This window comes from Diplotaxodon limnothrissa, linkage group LG12 (genome assembly GCF_057381915.1).
Source record: "Diplotaxodon limnothrissa isolate DT_005_m linkage group LG12, D_limnothrissa_male_GT1.1, whole genome shotgun sequence".
Classification (NCBI taxonomy): domain Eukaryota; kingdom Metazoa; phylum Chordata; class Actinopteri; order Cichliformes; family Cichlidae; genus Diplotaxodon; species Diplotaxodon limnothrissa.
The window spans coordinates 35,498,912-35,525,514 of record NC_140607.1 but is presented as its reverse complement, the minus strand read 5'-3'; the positions used below and the strand labels follow the sequence as shown (position 1 = coordinate 35,525,514).

The 26,603-nt window shown below is 40.4% G+C and overlaps 2 protein-coding genes across 3 annotated transcripts in view; one reads left to right on the top strand and one right to left on the bottom strand.

The window, feature by feature from the left end:
- Nucleotides 1-2,335: 2,335 nt before the first annotated feature.
- ptges2 (prostaglandin E synthase 2) lies at nt 2,336-8,454 on the bottom strand. Its single transcript, XM_085367542.1, has 7 exons — nt 8,130-8,454; nt 6,914-7,102; nt 6,458-6,513; nt 5,448-5,600; nt 4,912-5,112; nt 4,700-4,817; nt 2,336-3,355 (listed from the first exon to the last, which is right to left on the bottom strand). Exons 1-7 carry the CDS (start codon nt 8,427-8,429, stop codon nt 3,209-3,211), a joined length of 1,164 nt encoding a protein of 387 aa, XP_085223668.1. The 5' UTR covers nt 8,430-8,454; the 3' UTR covers nt 2,336-3,208.
- A 1,714-nt stretch (nt 8,455-10,168) lies between these two features.
- Nucleotides 10,169-26,603, top strand: part of LOC146621796 (ral guanine nucleotide dissociation stimulator-like) — a 63,968-nt gene continuing 47,533 nt past the window's right edge. The window contains exon 1 of one of the 2 annotated variants that reach the window (XM_085367539.1): nt 10,169-10,323. In XM_085367539.1, coding sequence (XP_085223665.1) covers nt 10,303-10,323 — 21 coding nt within the window. In that variant the 5' untranslated portion in view covers nt 10,169-10,302. Of the gene's footprint in view, nt 10,324-22,335; nt 22,597-26,603 lie in introns of those variants that run through there. The other variant, XM_085367537.1, reaches the window with a different exon arrangement.

Sequence of the window (26,603 nt, the reverse complement as noted above, 5' to 3'; positions counted from 1 at the left end):
CAAATGATTGATGCTTTTAAAGGTTCTTCTTGAAAATCCCTCTGTTTTTAAAAATGCTTTAAAACCTTCCAAAATTGAAGCTACCAGCAGAACTGCTTTGACTTTATCATACTTTATTTTAGAGATGAAGAGAGATCTGCTGAAGTTAAACTCAGGCTGGGTTCTAATGCTGTGCAGTATCAATTTTATACCACCAGATGGTGCAGTGAGTAAGTTTAACCTTTATTTAACCAGGTAAACACAGCCTGACAAAAGGCAAAGCTTGTAGAGGAAATGGATAAAATAATAAAAGAGCAGCCGCACACGTCTCTAAACACTTCAGCAACGCTGCTGGTAAAATGCTGCCCCCTGGTGGTGAGGGGTTTAGATCCCGCAGAGGGCAAATTACAAAAATTACCTTTAAAGGCTGCTCTGTTAACATCCGACCTGAAGAAGCAGATTCGGGTCATCTGCTCAGGTGGCCAGATGTGCCTGCTTTGATTTCTGAGTGGAGTAAAACATGAGAAAATGAGGACGTGTTGATTTTAATGCGTCCAAGTCAGTGAGGTTTCCAGTGTCGTCGTTTTGTTTACAGCTCTCAACATAAGTTTCATCATCCTGAAGAGAGAGAAGCTGCTTACTTGCAACGTTTTAGCAGAGCAGGTAGAAATCTGTTTATTCAGCCTTAATATTTTCTGTTCAAATCAAATTGTGTCAAATGATTTGGACTTTTTATTTATTTTTTCACTGTGTGGAGCAAAAATTCATGGTTTGAAGTGTTGTTTTAAATCATTGTCCATGAGAGAAACCAAAGGTTTGATCCAGAAATGATCGCAGACTGTTTTGTAAAGTGAAACTCAAAGTGATTGTTTTCTGAATGTGATGAAGAATAAACAAATGTATTGGTACCAGAATTAGTGCAGTCTACAGTTGTTGAAAATGTGCAAACTAAATGAAATAAAATCAATCAACACTTAGTGGAAAATTTCCCTTTTGGATTTCTTGCTTTTGCTCATCGCGTTGTAGAAGTCTGTCACATTATTATTATTTTTTTGCTTTAATCTTCTAAAATCAGATTATTTGGGGCTTGTTCTGTGTATTTTAAACTGTCTGACATGACATTTTGAGCAAATTTGCAATGTACAGCTGTCAGAAGTTTATATGCACTGATGAAGATGAATGAATGCAATTTGGGGCTTTGATTTCTGGAAGGAATGTGCAGCTTGTCTTCTCACACAAGATCAAAACTGTAGATGTTATTTTACTATTTCTCTGAGAGATGTGGTCTTTGTATCTTAGCTTCCATTTAACTGAACCTCTTCAAACATGGCAGCTGTGTTTCAGAGGGTTACAGTATGTTTACTGCCAAGTTTGAGGTCATTTGGATGAACTGTTCTTATATTTTGGCTAAAGGTTGTCTGTTTGCAGTGTTTTATCTGCAGTGACTGCTCCCTGCCCCACTTTGCATGTAGGGGGCTCGACATGTTTGTCTTCACAAAGATCCAAGACCTGCTGTCATGTGTAGTTTGGAGATGGTGGCACTATGGAAAAGAGCTGAGCACAGCTGAAGATGCTTAGATTTTCACTGGGAGTGACCAGGATCAGAAATAAGTATTTCGGAGGCCGGGCAGTTTGGATGAGTGCAGAGGAACAATGGTGGATATACCTTCTAGAGAGACGATTCATAGATTTAGTGAAGGACATGCAGACGGTTGACGTGACAGAAAAGGTTGCTAGGATGGGTTGAGATGGAAGCCAATATGGCGAGCCCAAAAGGAACGCCAGAAGACAAAGTGAAGGTGCTGACACAGAGGAATAGTCTAAGATTTAGGGTTTCCAGGAAGGCCTTCATAGGGGGACATGGTCCTAAAAGGACCTTAATTCCTTATGCTACAAATAAGATTTTAATTTGCATTAAAATGTCCTGAAACAATTTTTCGTAAGATTTTAAATGCCTAAAGTAGATGAAGTGAGACTGAAGTGTAATTCAGTAAAAACTGGTATTCAAGCATGTGGCTTAACCCTTTAAACTCTAACCTAATTTACCCCTTAAACCAGGGATGGGGAACTCCAGGCCTCAATGGCCGGTGTCCTGCAGGTTTTAGATGTGTCCTTGATCCAACACAGCTGGTTTAAATGGCTAAATTAGCTCCTCAACATGTCTTGAAGTTCTCCAGAGGCCTGGTAATGAACTAATCATTTGATTCAGGTGTGTTGGCCCAGGGTGAGATCTAAAGCCTGCAGGACACCGGCCCTTGTGCTGCGGGTTTTAGATCAGAAACACACATTTTTATAAAACTGTAACACATTAACTGCACCAACATGTGGTTTAAAAAGAGACAACCTTCATGTTTACCTTTTTTATTTGACCTTTTTACATCTATGCACACGGAGTCGTTTTTATTACAGTTACTTCAGCTGCGGCTGAAATATTGCATATTAAACACATTCGGTGCCAGCTCGATGATTATTCGTACATTTTTTACCCAAACAGTCGCAGAACATATCGATTCGTCATGGCTTGACCGACACTGCATCAGAGGAACAATCATCTGAAATAAATACAGAGAACATGAACCGTTTTTCCACACAAAGCTGCAGAAACGAGCCTCAGACTCTGCAGTCCTGAGCACAGACGATTTTGATTTCCAAGATTTTCCCATGTGAGATAAGTAGGCGTAAAACTCTAGCTCAGAAATAAACAGTGTTACAAGAAATAATTTATACAGCCAGTTTCTAAATTCCTATGTTCAAAAGGACAAACCAGCGTAGGGAACAATCACGTCTTTCCTTCACACACCAGTCTCGACCTGGAAATCAGTTTAATTTTGTTCATAGCCACACTGTAGACTGCCTGATGAATGAGAATGGAAAAAACCTAAAGTAATTCAAAAATATGTGGATGAAGAAGACTAGCTGCATGAATATGTGCAGATTTCTCCTTTAACCGTACTCTGAAGATGTGACTTTTCTGTTCCTTAAAAATAACAAAACAAGATCAAGTGTTTCAGTGATGATGTTGTTGCAGTTCGTCTATTTCACCACTAGAGGCCAGTAAAAATGACAGACCTTTAAACGAGCCGATTTGATCCACAAAAGCAGCTCTGTTAATGATGGAGTCAATTAAAAACCCACTCACAAGAATTAACAGGTTCAGGAAGTTGAGTGACCACTACAAGACCTGGCGGTGGTCGTCTTCTGGTTGCCGTCCTTCAGGAGCTTTTACTGTTCAGTGTTTATAAGGCTCAGCGTTAAGACCCTCGTGGTTGAGCGTGGCGCTCTCCATGCGTCTGTACCAATATTTCACTTTGGTGTTCGCCATCATGTCATCAAACGCCTGCAGGCCCTCCATCACCCTCAGGACTCCAAACACTGACTGTAACAGAAGAGCACAGGTGCAAAGCCTGAAGATTAAGAATAACTTTTTTCCTAAAGTTTACTCACTGTTAAAATTGTGGCTGCTTGTATGAAACATGACCAGAGTTTCAAATAATTAGGCAATCCCTGTGAGCCAAAAGCTCAGGGACTGGTCGAAATGCCATATTTCAGGGGTTTTTTCTGCTCTTGGATCTCTGTGATGTCATAAAGGAGTGGATATAATGGACTGTATACTAAGGATGGACATAGTGAAGCCATTTTGTCGTGTTTTTAAATTGGATGTTAGAATTGTGAGGTAGATCTACATGCTCATTGGCTAATGGTTGTCAGTCACACAGTAAAGTGTTCCATCCAGTGCTATCTGCCTGGTTTTGTTACATAAAGTAACTAAAATAAAAATACTAAAATTGTGTAATTAAAGTGTTACTTTTACAGTAACAATAAACATTATGCTTTAAAACAAGCACAAATACAAAGAGTAACTTTCTTGATGGCACTCACATTGATGTGAACACCAGCAAGAAAATGATCCTTTTGAACTACAGATGTTTAAAGGAAAGTACACACATTTTTTGTAAACGTAGAACAAACTGGGCACCAATGCAGCGCCTCCATCTGGGGGAGTGTAACCAAGTTATTTTTGTAACTGTCCTTTATAGATGGTCTGCAAACACATCACACACTGTGGCGAGCTCTCGCTTCTGGGGGTTAAGACTTAGTTTTAAAGTTATGTTAAGGGTTAGCTTAGTGGTAAGAGGCTTGAGAGGGCAATAATGGGATTGAATGTCCTCACAATGTCAATCAAACCAACATGGATCAGCGTGTATGTAGGCCCCGCCCCCAACATGCAGCGTGGAGCAGGAGTAGTCACCGCAGGGGAAACGCTGATAACAGAAACCAACTTTTAGCCAAAATAAGATGAGAACAGCTCATCCACACAACATTAAACTTGTTACAGCACTTATTCAGCTCGTCAGCATCACACCTGCCGAGTTTAAGTGAGGTGGAGCAAATCAACAGCTGGAGATACACAACGAACAGGCACATGGACAAAATATTAGTAATCTAGACCTAAAATTTGTATTCGAGGCCATCAGTGCGTGTTTTCTAAAACATCTGCAGAACAAGATGTATTATTCAAGCACCTGCTGACCATTACAGAAAACAGGTTTAAGTTGCTTCAACACTGGCTTCACTTTTCAGACCTGAAAACTACCTCTTTCTATCTCTATCGGTCTGTGGTGAAGCTTTAATCAGGCTAATTTACGTACATTAAATTAGTAACAAGCCTAAGTTGGACCCTGGACCAAGCCTGAGCTGGACCTAAGCTGCGTTTCCTCACCAGGTCTGCCAGGTTGGGCTGATCTCCACCCATGAACTTCCTATTCTTGCCAATGGCTGCCACCCAGTCGTTGACAGCCTTGTAGAGATCCTCCCTGACGTCGTCCTGGAGATTGTGTCTGTTGGGTCAAAGGAGTGAAAATTAATACCTCACGTCCCCAAAAACCTTAAAATTACCAGAAACGCGATAGCCTGTTATCTAACACCACATACCGACTTTTCAGCCTTTTGGAGATGACAAACATGGCCGCAGCGCCAACATATTTGGCAAAGAAGCCTTCAAAAGTACCAAACTTGCCCTCACGTACGATATAGTCGAAGGAGGCCAGGGCCTCGTTGGTGGTTCGGTACACGTTGGGAGATATGAGGTGTACGAGCCAGTCGTCAGCCCACTGACGCCACTTCATCTCCTCTCTGAAATCAGAGCAGAAAACATTTACGATCCACAGAAAAGATGGAGTCGCGGTCTGATGCGGACCACATGACTTTAGTTTGCAGAAAACTCCACCACCACCACATTTTCATGCAGATTTAAGATTTTTCCTTCCAACAGATGCTCATCACACAGATCTTCATTAGAATGATGAAAACAGAAATCTCCCATTGCTAAAAGTAGAGGCTTCATATCAGCTGACCAATCACAAGCCTGAGAGCAATAATGCTCCACAGTCTTTGGGTTACACCCACGTGCTACCTTTCAAAATAAGAGTCCGCTAATAATTGCGTGTGAGAAACAGGGCTTGGCTTACTTCTGCATTTCCTTCTGTGGGTAAACTGCGACGGTCTCGCCCTCGCTCAGCATCAGCCAGTACTTGTTGTTGTACTCGATCACCTCCTTCCCCCTGTCATTCACCGACTTCATCTCCGGGTAGCAGCGAAGGATGTCGGACATGCTCTTCTTCCTGCAAAAAAACCCCAAAGGTAAAGATTTTTTGATGCCTCCAACTCATTTATCCAGGTGGATGAGCCCCACTAAGAACTGTTATGAAGAGAGAAACTATCCACTCTATTTTTTGACAATATATTTCTAGTGTACAGTTTGACCATTTAACACGGGGCATCTATAGTGACGTGCTCACTTTTGGATCCAGCCTCATGTGGCCACAAGAGGAACTGCAGTTCCTCTTGTGGCCACACTGGCTTACTGATGCCATTTCAAGACAAGAACACTGAGCTGGATAAAAATCACATCCAAGTGTATTCCACACCAAAGGAAGTAAGAATGAAACATTAAATTATGTTTTTACAATTAGTATTAAATAACAACACACTTGCTGCAGTGGGTCACTTAACCCCCCCCACAGAAATTTTACAAATGTTTTTCTTAAAATATTAACCCAAGCATCCAAACTGTGAGGTTTATTTAAATGTATTGCATTGTTACTTCTTTGGAAACCAAAATAAGAAACCCTGCCCTCAGAACACAAGACCAAGGATTTAACTAGTCGAATAACAATCAGCATATTTTCTAAATTCTAATATTTTCTCAGTAAAATATAGAAATAAACTTCACATATATCAAGTACAATAATAACATTATAATAACATTTTTTAATAACAAGACTTTTAAAATAGTTTTTTCTGCATTTTAGTTTTAATGCTCTGATCAGGGTGGGATGTATTTGAACCACAGAGTTTCCCACCTGAGATTTTATAGATTTTACACTATCAAATTATTTCTCAGAGCTTTATTCGAAGTGATTAACAGAAAATCTAAACAAAATTCCTCATGAAATAAGTGAAGGAAGTCACAACTTACTTGTTGACTAAATAGGTCTTGAGCGAGCTGATGATGACAGACGAGTCATTCAGTTGCTGCAGATTTAAAAAAAAAGGAAATAGAGCAGGACATGAAGGGTTTCACAGGAAAAACCGGCACATTTTTTAGGTACTTAATTAGAGACTGGACAAAGGTTTCTCTTCTTTTTTTTGCGGACATGCTTTTCTTTATTTTCTGTCATACAAATTCTGTGAGTAAGTGACTCCTGTGAGCCAGAAGCCCAGTCCTCAGACTGCTCTTAGTGTTGGGATTTTAAGACAATATCCTTAAAATAATATAAAATATATAAATTGTGGTGAGTGAGGGTTATGAAGGCATGCCAGAAATTAAAATCTGTCTGAATGTTTGACAAAAACATAACAAGTCTTAACTTTGTTCTCTCAACAGTGCCCCCCCCCCCCTCTCAAAGATTTAAGATGACATCAAATGTCTTACCACCTCACCATCCACCATCAGGATGGGCACCTTTCTGTAGGTAGACCACTTAATCTCCTTCCTCATCACCGGGTTCACCTCCACGATCTCATACGGCAGCCCGTGGTAGTCCAGGAAGGCTCGCACCTTGCTGCAAAACGGGCAGGTCTTGTACTGGTACAGGGTCAGCTTCAGACTGCCTCCTGGAGCCTGGAAGGAGGCAGCAGAGGAAAGGAGAGCGCTATGAGGCTAAAGTATGTGGACACTTAAGAGCTGCCACCCCCAGCTTGGCAAAGGGCTGCTAAAAAGAATGCAAGCTTATTTTTCTGTCCATCTTTTATACTGTCTATGGATCTGAAAGAACTAATACTACTCCACAACAGGCTAATGGAAGCTGGCCAATCAAAAGAAAGTGGGCTTTTAATAAGGGGTGTGGGGCAGGAGGTGTTTAAAGAGGCAGGACCTGAATATAGCTACTGAGGGGGAGCATGAGAGACAAGTATGAGATAAGGATTATTATGAACTGTGAATTATGCAAAGCTAGTGGTGCTTGATAAGGTGATAATACTGCTTATAAATGCTAAGTTAAACCTGCAACACATTGCAGGTGGGTGAATAGAATACCTTTTATTGTCACTATACACATGTACAATGAGATACAGAGCGTCTCCTACTCAGTGCAGGTGTGTGGGAAAGAAAGGAGGGTGAGGTGCACAATTCTGCGACACTAATATATATATATATATATATATATATATATATATATATATAACCATGTGCAAGAACACCTCAAGGCTTCAAGAGCAAACGTTTGTGAAGCACAGTGACTGCAAAGGTTTATTGCTGATGGCTATTACAGCTGTGCACGTACAGATAAAGGGGATCCAGGCCCAGAGTTTGGAAACGTTTGCAGACACACAGACAGCAGTGATCCACAGCATTTCTCCAGCCACTAACACACCGTAAAGCAGACCGCCTGTAGTTCATACAGAGCAGATCCAGTAAAAGCAAAACGTTACAGACAAATCTGTAAACTTAATTTTAAAACTAAACAACGGCGCATTTTGAAAGCTTTTATTGTGTTTCTACTCCAGTAGAAACACAATAAAAGGCAGTATTCAGAAGAAGTGGCAGATGTCCGCAGCCGCTGGGGTCTGACAAGTGACCCGGGCTGCACACACCTCAGGCAGGTGAGCTTACTGCAGGCAGACGGTGATGATCAAAGACACCCACTTACCTCACTGACCTTCCTCTCCTCCTCGGCCAGGTGCTGCTGGACGGACAGCTTCACAGTCTGATATAAACCCAAACCTCCACCCAGCAGGAAGGCGCAGCCCAGCACCCTGGCTCCCCCTTGGCGCACACCGGAGAGCAGTTTGGACCGGAACCCCGCTCCGCCGGTGCCGTACGCCCTCCTGGATCCGTGCGCGCCCACATTCCCCAGCAGGTAGGAGAAGGCGCCGGACCGACGGGCTGCTGGAGACTCCAGAAAAGACAAGCCGACCTTAGTGAGTGTTCTGGCGCAGGAGGCTGCCATGTTGGCTTTACATAAAGTCCCAGAATGCACCACGAGGGATAGGGTTTGGGCGCCCTGAGCTGAGCCTGTCAGGGTGTGTGCCGCCCCCAGTGGCGCGCAAAGGCAAAACCTGAGAAAAGGTGCAATGAAAAGGGAACCAAGGGGGTAAAAAGACATCAAATAGATGCAAAACCGCTAAATGATGAACAGAGAAAGGCAAAATCACCACAAAGAGATATAAAATAACTGTAAAGAGACAAAAACAAACAAACAAGCAGATAAAGTTAGAGAGGTCAGGTTGAGATGGTTTGGACATGTGCAGATGAAAGATGGTAACTTTACTAGATAAATGATGTTAAATGTGGAGCTGTAAGACAGGAGAAAAAGAGGAACACCCCAGAGGAGGTTCATGGGTGTAGTGCAGAGGGCACGCAGAAGAAGATGCTGGGAATAGGGATAGGGTGAGATGGAGACAGATACAGATGTAAAACCAAGAGATGCAAACATGACATCATCACAGACCTCAGAGGACTACAAAGACCTGCAAATTACAACTACATGGAAAACAACAGGATGCGAAACCGCCATAAAGAGATGCTAAAAATAACCAAGTGGAGACTAAGAGTCACTGCAAAGATGGAAACAATAATTAAATTGTAAAAGCAACCATAAAGAACATAAAACAGACACAAATAGATGCAAAATGATCTAAAACTGATACTGAATAACAATAGCAAAGAGATACCTTTTTGTCTTTTTATTTTGTTTTGCTAATATTCACATTATTCCTCATTCACCTTTGTTTTACTGAGCTGAATGTTTTTGTTTTGTGTGTGTGTTGTAGCTGCTTTATGACAGGATTTTTCTCAACTTTTGGAATAAATTAAGTATATATATTTCCAGACCTGTGGAATTATGTGGGATATCACAAATTAAATTGAACTGAACAGTAAATAATATTGGACTTCTGACGACTTCTCTGCAGTTTTAACACAGACATCCACTGGCCAAGTTTGCCCCTTTAAAGGGCTATTTCCGGCCCTCGTGCCATAGGTTTTACACGGCTTTGTGTTTAGATCGTCGTTGTTAGTTTTGTTTTATTTTAAATAATTGATAAATGTGTTTTAAATGCAAAATATTTACATAATTGAACTGAATTGCACTGAATTGAATTGAGGTGTGTTCAGGAGCGCCTGTTTTGCCCTGGATGCGTCGGTCTACGTGTGGTGCATTCAGGAGCGTCGTTTTTCCGACTTTCTCTGTGATCGCAGCAGCAGCAGCAGCAGAGGACCGTCCTGCTGCCCTGCTGAAAGCGGAGAATCCCCCTCAGCCAGCAGCGGCAGCAGTACTACCAGCATCATCCATTTTCACTGGTCGAGCCACATCGCATCCTTCTCCGCTCGGACTCTTCGCTCCGCTGGGATGCCGCCGTCGAGTAACGGCGGCAGGGATTCGCTCGGGAGCGCCTGAGCTGGAGGACACCGTCCCCGTGCGGTTTTTGGAGCGTGACTGGGATGAAGGCACGAGGAGACAAATAAAAATCTGATCATAGCCGGCTAACGCTAGCACGCTAACGTTAGCTGCCCGTTTTCCCCTCCCTGCTCACTGACCGATGTGTTTTCCTCCATGAATAAACACTCCTTTAATGCCCCCCCGCCTTTTTTTTTATTCTTGCGAAGACATGCTGAAGTCACCGAGGACATTTATCTCAAGGATAAAACATCGCAGGGGTCTCCTAACCTCCAAAGGGTAACGCCAGTTAGCCATTAGTACCTTTTATTTTTTTACATTTTTCTCGCTCGTCCGTGGAGATGCTGGCTGAGGAGGAGTGTGTCTAGCGCTGAAGCAGAACTCGCATGGATACTCACTCCATGAAGGTCATGATACTGAGAGAATGATCATGCTGGAAAAACAGGTAAGAAATCAGCACAGAGCCGTGAAGTCAGCGGGTTCGTATTTAAATGCACACCTGAGCTCATTTGCGTATCGTAATTAGGCTACATGGGGCGCGTGCTGCACCCCTGCCACAGCTGTGATCTGATAGAAGTAACGGGCTGTAAAGGCGAATTTATGCAGGTGATCAGCACATTTTTAATGATAATAATCCCCCCCCTCTCTCTTTCTCCCCGGCTTAAAGTCTGCCTCTCTCTGCCACTCTCTCTCCTGCTGCTCTTTAAGCCATAGACTGTATATAAAGATGTAAGACATAGCATTTACAATAATTAAATGTGTTTTTGATTTTGGGGGGATTAAATTGACAAGACATTATCAATGTTGTGAAGCTAGGGTTGCACGATTTTGAAATTTTAGGTCAATAAAGACATTTTGTAAAATAATTAGGACCTAAATCTGATCCCCCCAATCATTTATTTATTTATTTGTTTGTTTGTTTGTTGTTATTAATTCCCACTTGCGTGACTGGAAAGAATAGATCTGTACTATATTATTTGTTCGAGTCACCAGTAATTATGGTATGAAAAATTCTAAACATCTCACCTACCCAACTGAAATGGAATTTCTTCACAGATACAAAATTTTGTTATTGTTAAATTAGGTCCATGTTAACTCATTCACTGCCAGCCATTGGCAGTGAATGAGTTAAACCCATTGACTCATTCACTGCCATTGACGGCTATAGACGTCAATGGCAGTGAATGAGTTAAGTATGTTGAACCTGACACTTGGAAAAAAAATACAAACGGTGTATGTAATGTTGCATTTGCAGGGGGATGGTGAACATAATGTAGAAGACAAATCAAAATATAAAAACATTTTTAAAAAAAAACACATGTTAATATTTGATATATATATTATATATGTGCCAAGTTTTGTTCAGATTGGCCCACCTGGCACTTAAGACACATATACCACATATCTTACAATCATTATAGTAGGATTAGGGATTCACCAACTGTGGAATCATAGATGAATACCAATGTTTTTTGACAGATATCGGGTTCTGATGCCGATATTTTTTTCAGTCCCTTTTGGTTTTGTTGATATTCAGGGTTACCCTTGTTTCTGGGAGGCAAATTAATTATAAACTATTAGGGATGCACCAAATTGTGAAATTCTGGCAGATACCAACAGGCAAAAATAATAATCCAAAGTATATCTAGTTGTGATGCCAACATTTTCTTTTCATTTTTTTATTAATATTTACATTCACCTCTGTTCTATGGAACAAATCTTATAAAATTTTAGGAAGTCACTGCTTGTTAAACAGGTCAATTCTAATAAATAATATCTGATGTTTTTTTCTTTGTTTTCTTGTTTTTTATTCCCTCCCATGTGCCTGGGAGAACAAATAAATCTTCATTATAAAATATTTGGGATGCGCTGATTGTGATTTCTGTGCAGATATTTTATTAAGCTCGTGGCGATACCAATGTATTTTTTCTTTCTTTTTTTTTGTGTTATTTATGTTCGCTCTTGTTCCAGGTAAACAAACAAGCCCTCGTGCTGTAATGGGAATTTTTTGGCCAATACCAACATTTAAAATAACAGTTTGTCAGGCATCCGCTCCTGATGCCGCCATTTGTCTTTTTTATTTTGTTACATTAACTTTTGTTACATGGAAAAATAAATTGTTATTGTACAATGTTAGGTATGAATTGAATGAAGTCCTGGATGGATAAAATTGTTATAAAATACCAATTCAACCAATATTTTTTCACCACTATGTTTATCTCCAGTAAAATAAAATAAAATAAAATAAACAACCAAAAAATAAATAAATAACTGTCCTATTTTTTAACAGTTTTTCAAACAAACTGACAAATAGATTAATTAGATATTGAAGGTTTAAAGTTGGAAAATGGATAAAAACCGAACATACCTCAGTAAATTCACTTAAAATGTAAGTGGCAAATAAGAAATCCTAATAAAGACGTGTCTATGGTTACATTATTGGCCAAAAATTTCACTGAACAGTTTTTAAAACTAGTAGGCAGATGCTTGTTTGTCTCCTAGGCTTATAAACTGAAGTATGAGTTATTTTTAGTGATAGTTTTCTGCTTGTTGTTGCCTCTTGGTACTTGCTTCAGGAAATGTCCTTCAACCAATAGAACTCATAATCTTATCTGTCCAAGAACGGAGGGCAGGAGGTGGTGTTGACGGGATGTTGGTGGAGTTACTTCCTCTTGTTTGCTTCCATAAACAGAGCGTTAATGTTACATCTTACCGTCAGAGATGTGAGGAGGTGTGTCTGATTTTAATTCTTTCAGTCACTCAGTGGGAAGTTAATCAGTTTCCTTAAATTGTTCCTGTTGATTAATTTTGTTTTTGCAGTGTTTACTCTCCTGGTGTCTAAAGGCGTGAGCTGGAAAATCTGAATTGTATGCAGGTGTTTGTGTTACTTTTTGTAAAAATATTTTATGATTCTAATAATGGTATAAAAGTCAGTCAGTTACAACCAGTCAGCTCAGAGAGGCCCAGAGTTCGATATAAACTTTGGCCTAAAGTCTAGCTAAAAAGAATATGTTGGGCAAGTTGATTGCAAGCCTGTTTGGACTTGTGTCGGTGTTTCCATTAATTATAGTTAGAAGCACTGTTTTCAGAATCTTAATTAGTCTCAATAAGCCGTGTCATGTTCATTATCAGGATTAAATATATTTTGCAGCTTCCCGCTGATTTAACTAAAAGAAAAGGCCTCTCTTTTAGTGGGAGAGGTTGCTGTGATTTGATGCTGTCATGGTATTTTCTTGTCTTTTCTATTAAAAGTCCCAGCTCATAACTGTAAGACAGGGTTACAGCCTCACTGTGTTGTTTCTATAATTTTTCCATGCTAGAAATCATCAAGTAAACCCGATGAATCTGTGTCAAAGGTCACTGCTGAGCTTTGTCTGCGAGGCGAGCAGGATGGATGTGAGGCTTCCCACCGCCTCCGTTCAAAGGCTGCGTTTAACCCTCAGCTCTCACTGCCTGGATTTTACTGTAAACACCCTTATTCTTCTTTGTCTCCTCCATGTAAATCCTGCTTCCTGCTGCTGGTATTATTGATGTTTATCTGCTTCTGAAACATTTATTTGCACTCCCAGTTTTGGTTTTTTTGTACTATTGTAGGAATCGCAGATAAAGCTGTAAGCCTCTCTGTCGCTCCATTTTCTGCACAAACCACTCCATTCTTGAGCTTGACTTCACTCCAAGCATATCGGACTTCTTTGTCTGATGGAATGTGACAAGAATCAGACTTTTTTTCTCCAGTTTTTAGTCCTCGGGGTTTTTCTTTTCTTTTCTCCTTTTTTTCATTTATGTAGAGGAAGGGCTTGTCCTTGAAATCTCTTTTCTGAAGAAGCCTTTTTGCACTGCTGGGCAAAGTGTATGAATAGTGTTGCAAAGTGCAGGAGCTGTGTAACATTTCCACTCGTTGATGACACTTGTTTTGCCCCACTCTGTTTTTGTTTGGTCAGCAAACAGCTCGAATTTTTGTGTCAGGGCTGCCAACATTTGTCCATGTTTGTGACAGGATTAGATTTGAGTGTGTAGACACTGTAATCATTTGCAGGCGTGTTCATGCTGAGTGAAGGCAAATTTTTCCATCCAGAGACTCTGCAGGCCAGAAACAAGATGATTTCAGGATACAGAACAGGCAGAAGAGTCCGGAAATTTCTTTGTATGCCTGTCTCTGCTCTTAGGAATCATATGTGATAGATAGATTATATTTTTAGTATTTTCTTTCCTATCTGTATACAGTTAGAGCCATGAGTTTTTGAACGGTGACACTTCTTTTTTTGTAGTTTTTGCTCCATACACCTCCATAGTGGAAGTACTGACTTTCCGCTTTAATTCAGGGAGGGTAAAAAGGTATTGCATTAACTTTGTTAGGCAGGCATTTTATACACCACCCCCCATTTTCTGAGGTTCAAAAGTAAGTGGACATCGTTGACTAATGAGCTTTACTGTTGTTGCATGACAGCAATGAGTAAATGGTGTCTTTTCACTGGAACTCTTAGTATGAGGTCAAAAGAGACGCTGATGCAAGTGAAGGAGGCTGAAAGAAACAAAGTAAGCCCAACAGAAAGATTCCAGAAACTGTCCTGCTCATGAAAAACAGCTGAAGACATTTAAAGTGCATGAGAATTATTACAGAATTACTTCCATGGTTTATCATCCAAGTATCATAGAGGCTCCTTGAACTTATTTAGTCATTTTGGCTTTAGGCTTCATTTCAAAAATCCTGCTAAAAAGCCAGTTCCTTCCTCTTTGGACAGAAGAAGCTAATATGAACTTGGACCAGAATGATGGGAGGAGTAAAGCAGGGAGAAGGAGAGAAACAGCTCATGATATGAAGCATATCACATCATCTGTCAAACTCAGAGGAGGGATTGTTATTGCATGGGCATGTATGTGTCAGAGGAACTGGGTCACTGGTGTTTGTTGATCATGTGACTGCCGAAAAAAGTAGCAGGATGAGCTCTGAAGTGTACAAGGCTACACTCTTAGAGAAAAAGTCAACTTTCTATTTGTGCACATGGTCACACATACAGTTTACAGTTGGCACGGATCTACTTTAAGTCACAATTATGTAGGGCTGTTCGATATATCGTTTGTTTTGTGGCGTCGCAAAATAAACTGTTTACGGCAATATTATTTTTACACTTTTGATGGTCGCTGTAGTGGCTATATTCATTTCTTAAAGTTCTCTCTTTCTCTTATATTTAATATAACCACACTACCGACAGACAAGCGCCTGTTTTTATGCGTTGTCGTTAGCAACAACGACGGTAACACCATCGCGTGTCCGCTTGTTTATTTTCCACATAAACCTTTCACAATAAAGCTCAAGATCCTGTTGAGACTTTTCAAAATAAACTGAATCACGTGAAAAAGTATGCAGAGTATTTACGGATGAGAAACAAAAAAGAGGCGTCAGGTGCCTAAAAATAAACCTTAGACTCAAACGTTAGAACAGGTTTTTCCCCGCAGCACGCCGTGTAATAAATACTCACAAAGAAAACGGCGGCCGTTACAACTTATGTCTAAAAATGTATAGCTTCATGCATCGGTTAAAACACTCGACTCCAGCTACTCGACGCCCAGCTGGAAACACTTCACGTAAGTCGAGCTGCCCGAGATTCACAGAATTTACAGAAAATGTTAAAATTTTGTAATTTATATCGTTATCGGGACGATAGATGTCTTATGTCGGTCATATCGCACAGCCCTACAATTATGAGTGAAATCCTCGTTCTGTCCTGCACAACCGGCGTCGCCTTCCTGCTGTGTTTTCCAAAAGACTAAGAACAAACTGGGTATTTCAGTAACCTTAAACTCTTATTTCAATGTGTAATCAGGCTGCTGACATTAAGAATAAGAATTATTTGTTACTTCAGCCTGATTGCTCCCAAAAAAGGAACTCAAAGCTGTGATTGGTTGGATTACCATTGCATTCGGTGCCTATCCTTATACTACTTTCTTCTTCTACCCCATTATAATTTGGATGCAGGTTTTGTACTTTGCACTCCATGCCACTCTGCAGAAATAAACCTGCCAATATATGATGCTGTTATATTATAGATAAATCTGCAAAGCATTAAATGAGCAGTGTAAGCTGTCTCCAGCAATCAGATTTAAGTTATATACCAAGGAGTGAATCAATGATTCTAATCCAATAATATTATGAATATGATTCTGCATTATGAGTATGTTCAAGTATTTTTAGTACATTTTAATGCTAAAACCTTTGCACGATTCCAACTTTTACATAAGTACTTAAATGTTTGTCTCACAACTGTACAAAATATTTTTTTAAACCTTTCATGTATTTCATATGTATCAGAGCACCGGTCTGCACATGAGCCTGAAAACCTTAAAGTCATTCTGATCTAATGTTCTGCTTTCCTTTTAGCACCTCTCTCTCTTCATCATAGGAAGACATCATTCAAATGACTCATATTTAATGCCTTTTCAAGTACAGTTTGATTTACATAAAGCTCTTAACTTTTTAGGGGGTAATGGTTTAATTAACTTTTATAACATTTAGTTAACCAAAGGAATATATTTGATCACAGTTCTACCATGGAGCCAACTCACAACCACCTGTTTCACAAGCCTGATGTGACAGTTAAGGGGTGGAATGGAACATTTTGTAAAAGCAAATAAATCCTGACGTAAAAGCAAAATAATGAATTTTAATTTTTGACCTTGAAGATATGTTTACAAGTTCTTTGCAGCCTAAATATGACAGTGTCATAGTTGTGCAGGAAGTTGAACACATAAGATTCACCCCTTTCCTTTTCCACCTCCTGACATCTTTTTCTCATTACTGATTGGTTCTTGTGTTTTCTAAGTGAAATCACCTGCCACACATTCTTTTTGCCTTCCATAACTTCCAACCATCCTGTCCATCTATCCATCAGTCCATTTTCTCACGCTTATCTGCTCATCTATCTAAGCATAGAAGCCCAGATCTCTCCTTCTCTCTCCCCAGCCTAGCCTTCTCCTCGAGCTTTGCCGGGGAAACACCCAGGCATCCCAGGCCAGCTGAGAGATAAAATCTCTCTAGCATGTCCTGGATCTGGCCCGGGCCTCCTCTTGCTAGAACGTGTCCAGAACACTTCACCCAGGAGGCATCGTGTCAGATGCCCGAACCACCTTAACTGGCTCCTTTTGATGTGGAGGAGTAGCAGTTCTAGTCTGTATTCCTATCAAATGACTGAACTCCTCAGCCTGTCTCTAAGGGAGAAGCCAGCCACCCTTAGGAGAAAGCTCGTGACTATAGGTGAGGGTAGGTATGTAGATCGCTTTTTTACAGTTCAGCTCTGTCTGACAGAGAAAGAGTGAGCGTAAAATACCTAATCATTTTTTCTGAAGCATGTTATGATGGCTATATCCTTTATGTATCTCATAGGATGAGCACATTGCCCAAACCTCCTCATTAACTTAAAACAATGTTTATTTATCCCAGCAGCCAAAATATTGAATATAGCCTAAAACGAAATAGCTTAAATAAACTAGAATAGCTCTATAAAAATAAGTATAGCATGACAGAAAATATATGAAAGGGTTGGTTTAATAAAAAAAATGAAAAAAGTGAATGTTTAGTGTCATTAAAATAATCTTAGCCAAACCTTCAGCTATAAAACTGCCTGCACATAAAAGTGAAACTTGTCTTTACATCTCCATCATTTTGAAATTAGCTTCAAAGACACATATTGTTCTGTAGTTCTCTTTTCAGTTCATTGACTTTCTGAAGCCTGTTTCTTGTCAGCAGCACAATAAGCCTAACCCTCTGGATTGTGGATGCGAACATCAAAATGACAAATTTGATGTTTACAAAACAAAAATGATCTCATATCAAATAGATACGACCTCTTTTTATGCTCAGAGAAAATCAGATAAGATTAAAACATTTTTATTAATTTGCAGATTATTACCATTAATGTTGTTGAAAGTTGTGAGGAGCAAAAAATTATATTTAGATCAGTTTAAAAAGTGTGAAGGACCAGATTTACCCTGTCCTTGACAGGGTCTTAAAGATCTTCTTGATTTAAACTAGGTTACAGGCCAGTTTTCAATAGATAATTTCTGTTTGTTTCTATTCTTTGCTCAGTCTCCTGAGCAAAGAATAGAAACAAACAAACATAAAGGTTATATTTTCCTGTTTACATGTTTCTTTTGATCTTTCCTTGAAAGTCTCGTGTTAAGAAGTCAGAACAAGTACTGTTGTTGTTGTTGTTGTTCTGTAATCTGTAATCATTTGTCTAAAAGCAGCGTTTAGCTGTAATAACAGGTTTGCACCCTGTAGTCGTGTCTCGGATGAACTGACTTCTCGTGTACCTGCACCGCCCGTCCTGTCTTTGTCTGAGTCCGCAGGAAGCCGAGCTGCAGGTTACACTCTGGCTTCCTGTCCTGGCTGTGTATCTATAGACGGAGGAGGAGGAGGAGGAGGTCTATCTTATATAGCCCTATGAAGAGCCAGCTTTGCCTCCCTGTTTCCATGACAACCGCTCTCCTACAGTATTCATCCGTGGGACGGTCTCTGCATCTGAAAGCAGTTCCCAGTGGTGTTTCAGGCCCTCTCGCTCTCTTTTCCTTCAGCTTCTTTGCTACTTCTTTTACTTCTTAATAGTGTTTTTAAAAAGCAGCGGCAGTTCCTCATCTTTACTGGCTGCTGTACTTTTAAATCTCCATGTTGAGGATCATTGAATTCAGCACTTTTTAAATCAATTCAAATTTTCTACTCAATTCAATTCAGTTTTATTTATACAGTGCCAAATCACAACAGCAGTTGCCTAAGGATGCTTTATACTATAAGGTAGACCCTGCTATAATTCTTCAAGTTCCTCAAAACCAGCGATTATTATTTCAAGAGTGACCTGTGCACAAAGGATGTGCAATAATATAGAGTCAGACAAATAATACAAAGACACATTATACATGTTCACAGTTTTAAATAAGCATGTGTAAGAATAACTGCAGATACATGTAAACTTATACTTCAATGAAATAAACCCCTGAACTGAAATAAAACCAGTACGCTGTAACAGAAAGAATCAAGTGCTTTTTTCCATATAAACAACACCACCATAAATATCTTTAAGAGTCAACAGTTTCACTTTTGTAACTATGAATATAACATACAATATAAACCATAGGCTGGATCATTTTAACATGCACTCAGTCTTATCAGAGTTTAGAACAAACTTATGTCTGATTAGAATTTTTCTGAAATGCATGAGATGTGATACATTTAGCAGATGTGGTAAAGTATTCTTTCTGCCTGCACTATACACAGTGCGGTGTAGTTTAGGTAGAGCACCACTTTTCCCTCCTGTGTCGCCTGATGGTTTGCCAGAATCTCTTCGAAGCAGTCTGAAATTCTTTTTCCGTGGCCTCTCCAAACTCCTCCCATGAATTTTTGCTCCAGCCACTGCCCGAGCTGCGCTCCGCTTGGCCTGTCAGGACCTATCGGCTGCCTCCGAAGTCCCACAGGTTAACCAAGCCCGATAGGACTCCTTTTTCTGCCTAATGGTTCCATTCACCACCGGAGTCAACCATTTAGTTTGGGCGTTAGCACGGTGAAAGGCACCGAGCACCTTGTGGCTGCAGCTCAGTGCAGCAGCTTCAACAATGGAGGTGCTGAACATGGTTTATTTGGACTCGGTGTCCCCAGTCTCTCTCGGACTGCTGTTAAAGCTCTGCTGAAGGTGGGAGTTGAAGATCTCGGAAATGGGAGCCTCTGCCTGGCGTTCCCAGTGATTAGAAAATCGACCCGCAGTCTAGGGTTTTCTTGGTGCCATGTGCACTTATACACCCCTGTGACCTGGAAGAAACCCAGAATAAGTGGAAGAAAATGGATGGACGGAAGTTTTGTTGATATAAATAATACGTTAGGCTCTTGGCTATGACTGCTAGGCACCATGATTACATCATAATTTCTGATGTAAATAAGAACCTTCAGGGGCCTAACATATACCTGTGCGCCAAGTTTGGTTGTTCATCTCCTGATTTCTTTTTCTAAAGTGTAGAAAAAGAACTGCCTGTAGCTCGATGGCTGCAGTTTGTAGGTGAATAAAAGTGGACCAGGAGAATATCCTTGTGGAACATCTGCAGGAGGTGTGAAACCTTTGGAGACTACTGTCTGAGTTGTACCAGAAATACAAGAATAAAACCATTTAATGTGCTGTTGATCTAAGCCAGCTGAGCATATCTTTTCTACCAGAATACCATAATCTGCCGAATCACATGCATGTGATAGGTCTACAAAAAATGCATGAGAAAAAATGAAAGACTTTCAGAAACAAAACGTGTCTTCACAACGCTAACCCTGTTTTTTCACGTCAAAGCAGACTTGCTTCCTTTCTATCAGCATTTCAGCCATTTAGGGTAACAGCCGTGTGACCTACATACAGCGACTTTCACAAGAGGTATTTTGAGTCTTTGCAGAAGCACATTAAAGCCTTAATGTTCAGGCTGCAAACACGACAAAGATATTATATCAGAATGTCAATACGGAGTCCAGCTGGAGGCGAGATGGTTCCCGGTGGGCTCTGAATCAATCCTGCTGCTGTGGGGAAACCTGCACCTACACACAGCAAATAAAAACATGAAAGACACTCTGAGAATATGTCCTGAAAAGGTTTGTTTTATCTCAGCCGCTCCGCTCTAGTTTAAACTGAATACTTTACTTTTACTTCTTTTTGTTTGTAACCCGCAGCTTCAATAACAAGCTTGTAATTACCTCATGGATCAATAAACGAGCAGATAATCGGCCCATGTGTCTCCTCCACTGTCAGATAGAGCTGATTCACAGACTGTCGTCTGACACCTCCTCGTTTCAAGTGATAATCGGTGACATTTTCATGGTGCTGCTCAGTAATTTAGCTTCAAAGCTTCAACATTTGCTGGTTTAATGAAGCCAGAAGTGAGCATATTTGGAGAGGGTGGAGAGTTTAATTATCAGCTAATTCTAGCATACTCCATCCACACACTCTACAGGTATAAAAGTAGAATGACGCAAATACCTGCTAATTAGTGCTAAGTAAAAAACTACTCAGTCAATTTTTTGGATGGCTTATACCGTCCAAGAAAGACATTAAAATGCTCCAAAAGGCACCAACAACACAAATGTAGTTGAGAGGTCAAGTTCAGGGACAATGAGGCCCAGTCAATAGTGTCCATGCCCCTGACTCCAGTTTTCCCCTACAGTCATTGGAAAGGGGTAAACTCTGCATAGAGGCCAAAACCAATGTTTTGTACCAGGTAAACATGTTTAGTTAGATCGTGACATGGGGACACTTTTTGGAGCCATCCTCATGTTTCCATTTTAGGAACTCCAGTTTATGGGCTTGGAGATTTTGATTAGTTTGTTTTGTTGTCCTTTTATTTGACATCCAGTTTGATAAATTTGTATATTTGACAACAATAATGTTTTTTTAAGTACAAAGTGGCCACGCCCTAAAGCATTCTGCGGTATCATTATCTTTGAGTCTAATAATAATTGTTGCATTCAGTAAGACTAGTGCCAAAGATCATAAACCCATCAGGAAAATGTTTACTGAGGTCAAGAGAACATTTAGGTCATTTTTACCATAAATTTCTATGAAGTCTTTGTTATACTAGAGGCATCAACTGCATGTTGCAGGTTTGAGGCACACATGCTGTTTTTTAGTTTCAGGTTGTATTTGCAGTAAGTCAAGTTAAATGTGAGTTAATGTAAATTCTGCAGCAATAAAGCTAAAATTGCATTGTTGAAAATATCTGCAAAAGTCAGTGCTGCCCACGTGCAGTGAAGGAGCACAGCAAAGAGACCATCAAACATAAAATTTAACACTAAAATCCAACCCCAAAAAAAAGAGAGAGAGAGAAAGGACTTTGCTAACATCCTGTTGAAAAGATCTTCAGACTTTTAGACTCTCATCAAACCCGTAAAAGAAAAATAAGTTTTAGAATAAGGGCTGGTAACTCAGCAGAATGCGTGCCTTCACATTTACCAGCGACATTAATGAGAAGAGAGTCTGATTCATACATCAGCCTCTGAAGCAGTCACCCTGCTTCATCTTTAATGGGCTCACACAGACCGTCTGGCACTACAGGAGCAAAACAGAGCTGGTCCTTCTCTCCTGATTAAATCGCTGCAGCATAATGAAGCAGAAGCGAGTCAGACAGCAACTCGGAGGACCCTCTGTGTACTTGCTGCATTTTATTTCATTTGGCGAGGTTTTATTTTTTCCGGGCAGACGTGTGCTTTGGTTCGGTGGCGAGTCCGAGCACCTCCGTCTGAATGTGAGAGCACTGCGGTCGTGGCAAAACAGCTGAGTGGTGTTGGGCAATACCCCCAGAGGACGGACGGAAAGACGAGAGAGCAGCTGCTGACAGTTAGACGCTCCTTGGTGAGGAGGAGAAGGAGGGGAAGAAAGGCGAGAAGAGGAAGAGGAAGGGGAGTGGATGGTTGTTGGTGTTTGGGGAAAAGGAGGTGGAGGGGTTTCTTTGAGGTGGATTTCTTTGCAGTCCTCTGTGATAGGACTGCGAAGCGAGCAGCCAGACTGGGGAGCTCCTCCTTTTTCATTTTTTCTTCTGGTTTTATTTGTGTTTTTGTTGTGGTTGCGTGCAGTCGAGCGTTGGCTGCACGGTGCGTTCAGGGCACAGCATGGAAGCCAAATCCCTGTTCAGCCTGCACAGAGCGCTCGCTCAGCCTGTCAAGATGTGCATGTTCGATTTCCCCGTCACCATCCTGGACGACCTGGTGAGCTCTGATACCGCGCCAGGCTGGCTGGGTGTACGTGTGTGTGTGGATGCAGCGTGTGTGTGGAGAGGAACATAAGTGCATTCATACATACTGTATATGTATCTAGTTAAATTTTAATTGCTTGAGTGTGTGTGAGTGTGTTCCTGTGTACTAATTGCATATTTGATACTGTAGCATATATTCGTGCATGCTTACTGTAAAAAGAAGACTGAATGTGTATTTTAATGCAGTATTAACGTCTGTAGATTATTTTAAAATGGACACAGGTGTGTTTCTTAAGCTGTATACATCTATTAATTTGTTTACTTGTATGGCTGTAAATGATTACAGTATTGAGTGTGTGTGGTTTACAAGTGAAGCTCTTAGTGGACGCAGAACGATAACACTCACCATTCTCTGCTTTTACTTATTTTCTTTTTCTGGCCAGAGAAGTTAATTGCGTTGCTCTTTTATGTCTTCGTTGTTTTGTTTGACTCGTTGGAGCAGTTACAGCCACTTAGAGCTTTTGGACAAGTCCTGTGACTTACAAGCAGTCAAATTGAGAACATTTTTGCTGCCATTATTGGGTTAATGTAATTGGAGTGACTTTTTTGGTTCTGTTTGTTGGGACAGGTTATTTTTATTCCATCAAAGCTGCTGGTCTGTCTCAGTTATGCAGGAGGTCCGGTTTAGCATTAATGAGAAGGGCCAGTACCTTCCTGGTTATAATATATCAACACAACTAGTGTTGTGTGAAGATGAATATCTTAAGCCAAAAATGAATTGTGCCTAAATATAACTGAAAGGTTTCTAGTGGCTGAGTGAAAGGGACGGTGAAAAGCAATTAAAAAGGAAACAAATTAGCAAGTGGGCAAAGAGAAAAAACGAAGTATTACCTAACTGGAATATATACGTATATAAAAACCCTGGGGTTTGTCTGCACCCCTTTACTAAAGGTTCTGTCAAAATGTGCTGAGCCCAGGTTTGCAGGTTGCGTATGTTCACCTGTTGACCTGCATGTTTCCGTTACCTTTTCACCTGATCTGTCAGTTTGCCTTCAGGTTTTGCTTCTGGCTGTATTTCAGAGTCTGTCACACTCTGAAAACATGGTTTCAGGCTGTTTCTTCACATGAATCTGTTTGCATGGGGACGGATGCTTATGTGTTTATTACTGCCAAGTTTTTTCTTTTCATTGTTGCAGAGCTGTGACATAGCATCGTCTGTGTGTGTGTGCGTCTGTGTGTGTGTGTGTCGGGCTGCTGCTGATATAAAACTCTGCACACCCAGGAAAACATCTCCCTGCAGATAAAGGTGTGCCCCTTGAAATCCTGACATGTTTGGTCGTGTCTGTAATGATCCCATGGTGAATGTAGTGAATGTGTTGCTCTTAATAAAATGTGCGGCTGAAAGAAGCTCATGATTTAAATGGTTTACAGGGAGTTCTCTTTAGTTGCACGTACACTGGTGTGAGGGTTGCGGGAGCTTTATCTTCAACAGAAGGATTTTTTTTAAGTAATACGTTTTAATAGTTTGATTATTATTTTTTCAGTATTAAGTCGTTAATTATTCTGTTCTTGGGTCTTCACCTGCAGTTAGTCTTTGGCAGCTATTTAAATGATAGATTCTTGGCTAAAATGAAGCTGCAGTTTTAGACATGCAGGTATGGATGTAATATGACAATTGTGGAAACAATGTGAGCTGGCAGCCCAAGCAAAAACTATTCCAGACAGCCATTTTTCACAGTTTGAGCTAAGCCACACCAGCTTTATCAGTGTTTTTGTGCCACAACATCAAGCTATCCTCCAGCGTATTGCAAGCCCAGTGGCCCTTTAAACTTTAAACATGTCGTTTTCCCAATACGAAGCCAATGCACCAAAGAACCAAAGAAATTGTTTACCCCATTTATCCAGCATCTGTGGGATTAACTGGAAGACCAATCATAGGCCAGAAATTTTCACCTTATTATCAGTGCTGAATGTCACTAATAGATTTGTGTTTTAGTATCACTGCAGGCGGCTTAAAATCTTCCTGGACAACATCTTAAAAAATGGGGAGACATCAAGAATTAATGTAACAGGGGTGTCCACATAGTTTTGACCGTGAGTTATCCAGTCTTTCTGTTTGAGGTTTCAAGTGTAAACTGAATGAAGTTAGGTGTGATGGTGCGTTCGTGTGCAGGTAGGTTGGCTGCACAAACCGTCCTCCTGTGCCTTTGTTTGGCAGTCTGCTCCACCTGTGAAATACTGAACATGTTTGAACTAAACTGCAAAGTCTCAATGTTTCCAGTGTGTGATTGGAAACGACAACGTAGTCGCAGTTTTCAAGGTTAATCAAGGACAAGAAAGTTTTTCTTTCATAATGTTGTTGTAGGAAATCTGCTCTAACAAAAATATTTAATTAGATGTGATCCTCTGCTGTGCTGTCAGTGTGAGAGGTGGATATGTACTGTCAGCTGATCGTCTCTCTCTAACTCTCACTTAGTGGCTCAGCTGTATCACCGGATTGTGTTTCATGTGGCCTGAATTCTTCTCTGGGGTCAAACAAAGTCACTTGCGCTCCCTGCTGTTAGGCTTTTGGTGTAGTTACGGCTGGATGTGGCTGAAAAAAAGTGGAGACTTGCAGTTGTAAAGTCTTTTTATTATTAAAAAAATAGAGAATTGACTCTGGTCTTTTGTCAAGTTTGAGAAAGAAAAACTAATGAAATCACTTTGTGTTTTCAGGGTTAGCCATGGAGACTAGAAATTTATAACAAACATGTTACAATGACTTTAACAAAATGGTTTTAGGGGCTTAGAAAGTCACACCCAATGCACCAGCACACACATGTAATGGTATGCTAAATTAAATAAAGGCTCTGCATGTCCATACTGGTGTTTTGACTCATTAGACCTCAGGTTAAGGTTGTCTGAAGCTCTAGTTGTGTTTCCATCCACCTCTACTAAAAAGTGATGTGTGTGATAAAACACTGTGTATTCCAAGCAACAATGCTATACTCGGAGATCCCACTGGACCTGACACTGCTCTCAGATGACTGTCAGTAGTTGTGGTAGACTTGTAATAGACTTTCTTTACCTACTCAAATTAGTACTGGGCCTTTTCCTCTTTAATTTGTTGAAGGGTTCAACAGAGTTTATATGAAATTGCTCATTTAAGGCTACACTGATGTTTTCACTGACTAGATCGCTGCTCGCATTAAGGATGGCAACTCTCTACTACTGTATCATCCAGCTGTACTGAAAAAGGGTTTAGGTAGTATTAATAAAAGCCAAAAATGTCATGTGTAATACAGGTGAGGGTTTCAAACAAAACATTATTCAGTATTAACTGTGAGCTACTCTATAGGGCAAATAACACGTTACACCTTTGGATTGAAGCCCATGCCACGAAGCTCCTGGTGCACAGTTTTTGTGCTGTTAATGCCAGAGAGGACTTTCATGCACGAAACACCTGAGCAGTCAGTGATCCTGCTCCGTAATTTTGTAAGATTAAGTTTTAGCTCAATTAATTTGTCTATGTGGTGTTTTTGGCTGCTCTAATGTTAGTGCCATTTTTGTAACTGTACCTCATAGGCATTAAATTTGTTCAGTGTTCTTGTTAAAACTGTTAGATAACCCATGATATTGATGGTCAAAGTTCAAAATTGATTTGTTTGCAGCTTTTACCAGAGCTGCTTTTTTCAACCTACAATATGAAGAGGATATCTGTTGTATTTAGGACATTTTGTGGGCTCAATAATACTGGAAACTATAAGGCGAATAAGAGTTTTGACCTATTAACCCTTTAAAGCCGGTCGGAGCGGACACGCTCCATTTTGCGTAACTATTTTTAAATCCCGTAGCACTGCAACCACGTAAGCTAGCGCAATAATTTTTTTTGCATATGAAGCCGGAGGAGTTGTACTTACATCTTATGCCATCAGCTTGTCCTAAGTCACAGTTTCCTTCCACATATAGCTTTGCAAAAACTGCATAAAAAGCACTTGCAGCAACAAAAACATAATATTCCAGAAACACGCTTTGCCGATC

Bases quoted from the DNA above. Each gene is read 5' to 3' on its own strand.
- ptges2 (XM_085367542.1), bottom strand. From the start codon at position 8,429: ATGGCAGCCTCCTGCGCCAGAACACTCACTAAGGTCGGCTTGTCTTTT. The intron at 6,514-6,913 runs GTAAGACATTTG...TTAAATCTGCAG, and splicing joins TGATGGTGGATGGTGAGGTG to CAACTGAATGACTCGTCTGT. The intron at 5,601-6,457 runs GTAAGTTGTGAC...GTTTTTTTGCAG, and splicing joins AAGACCTATTTAGTCAACAA to GAAGAAGAGCATGTCCGACA.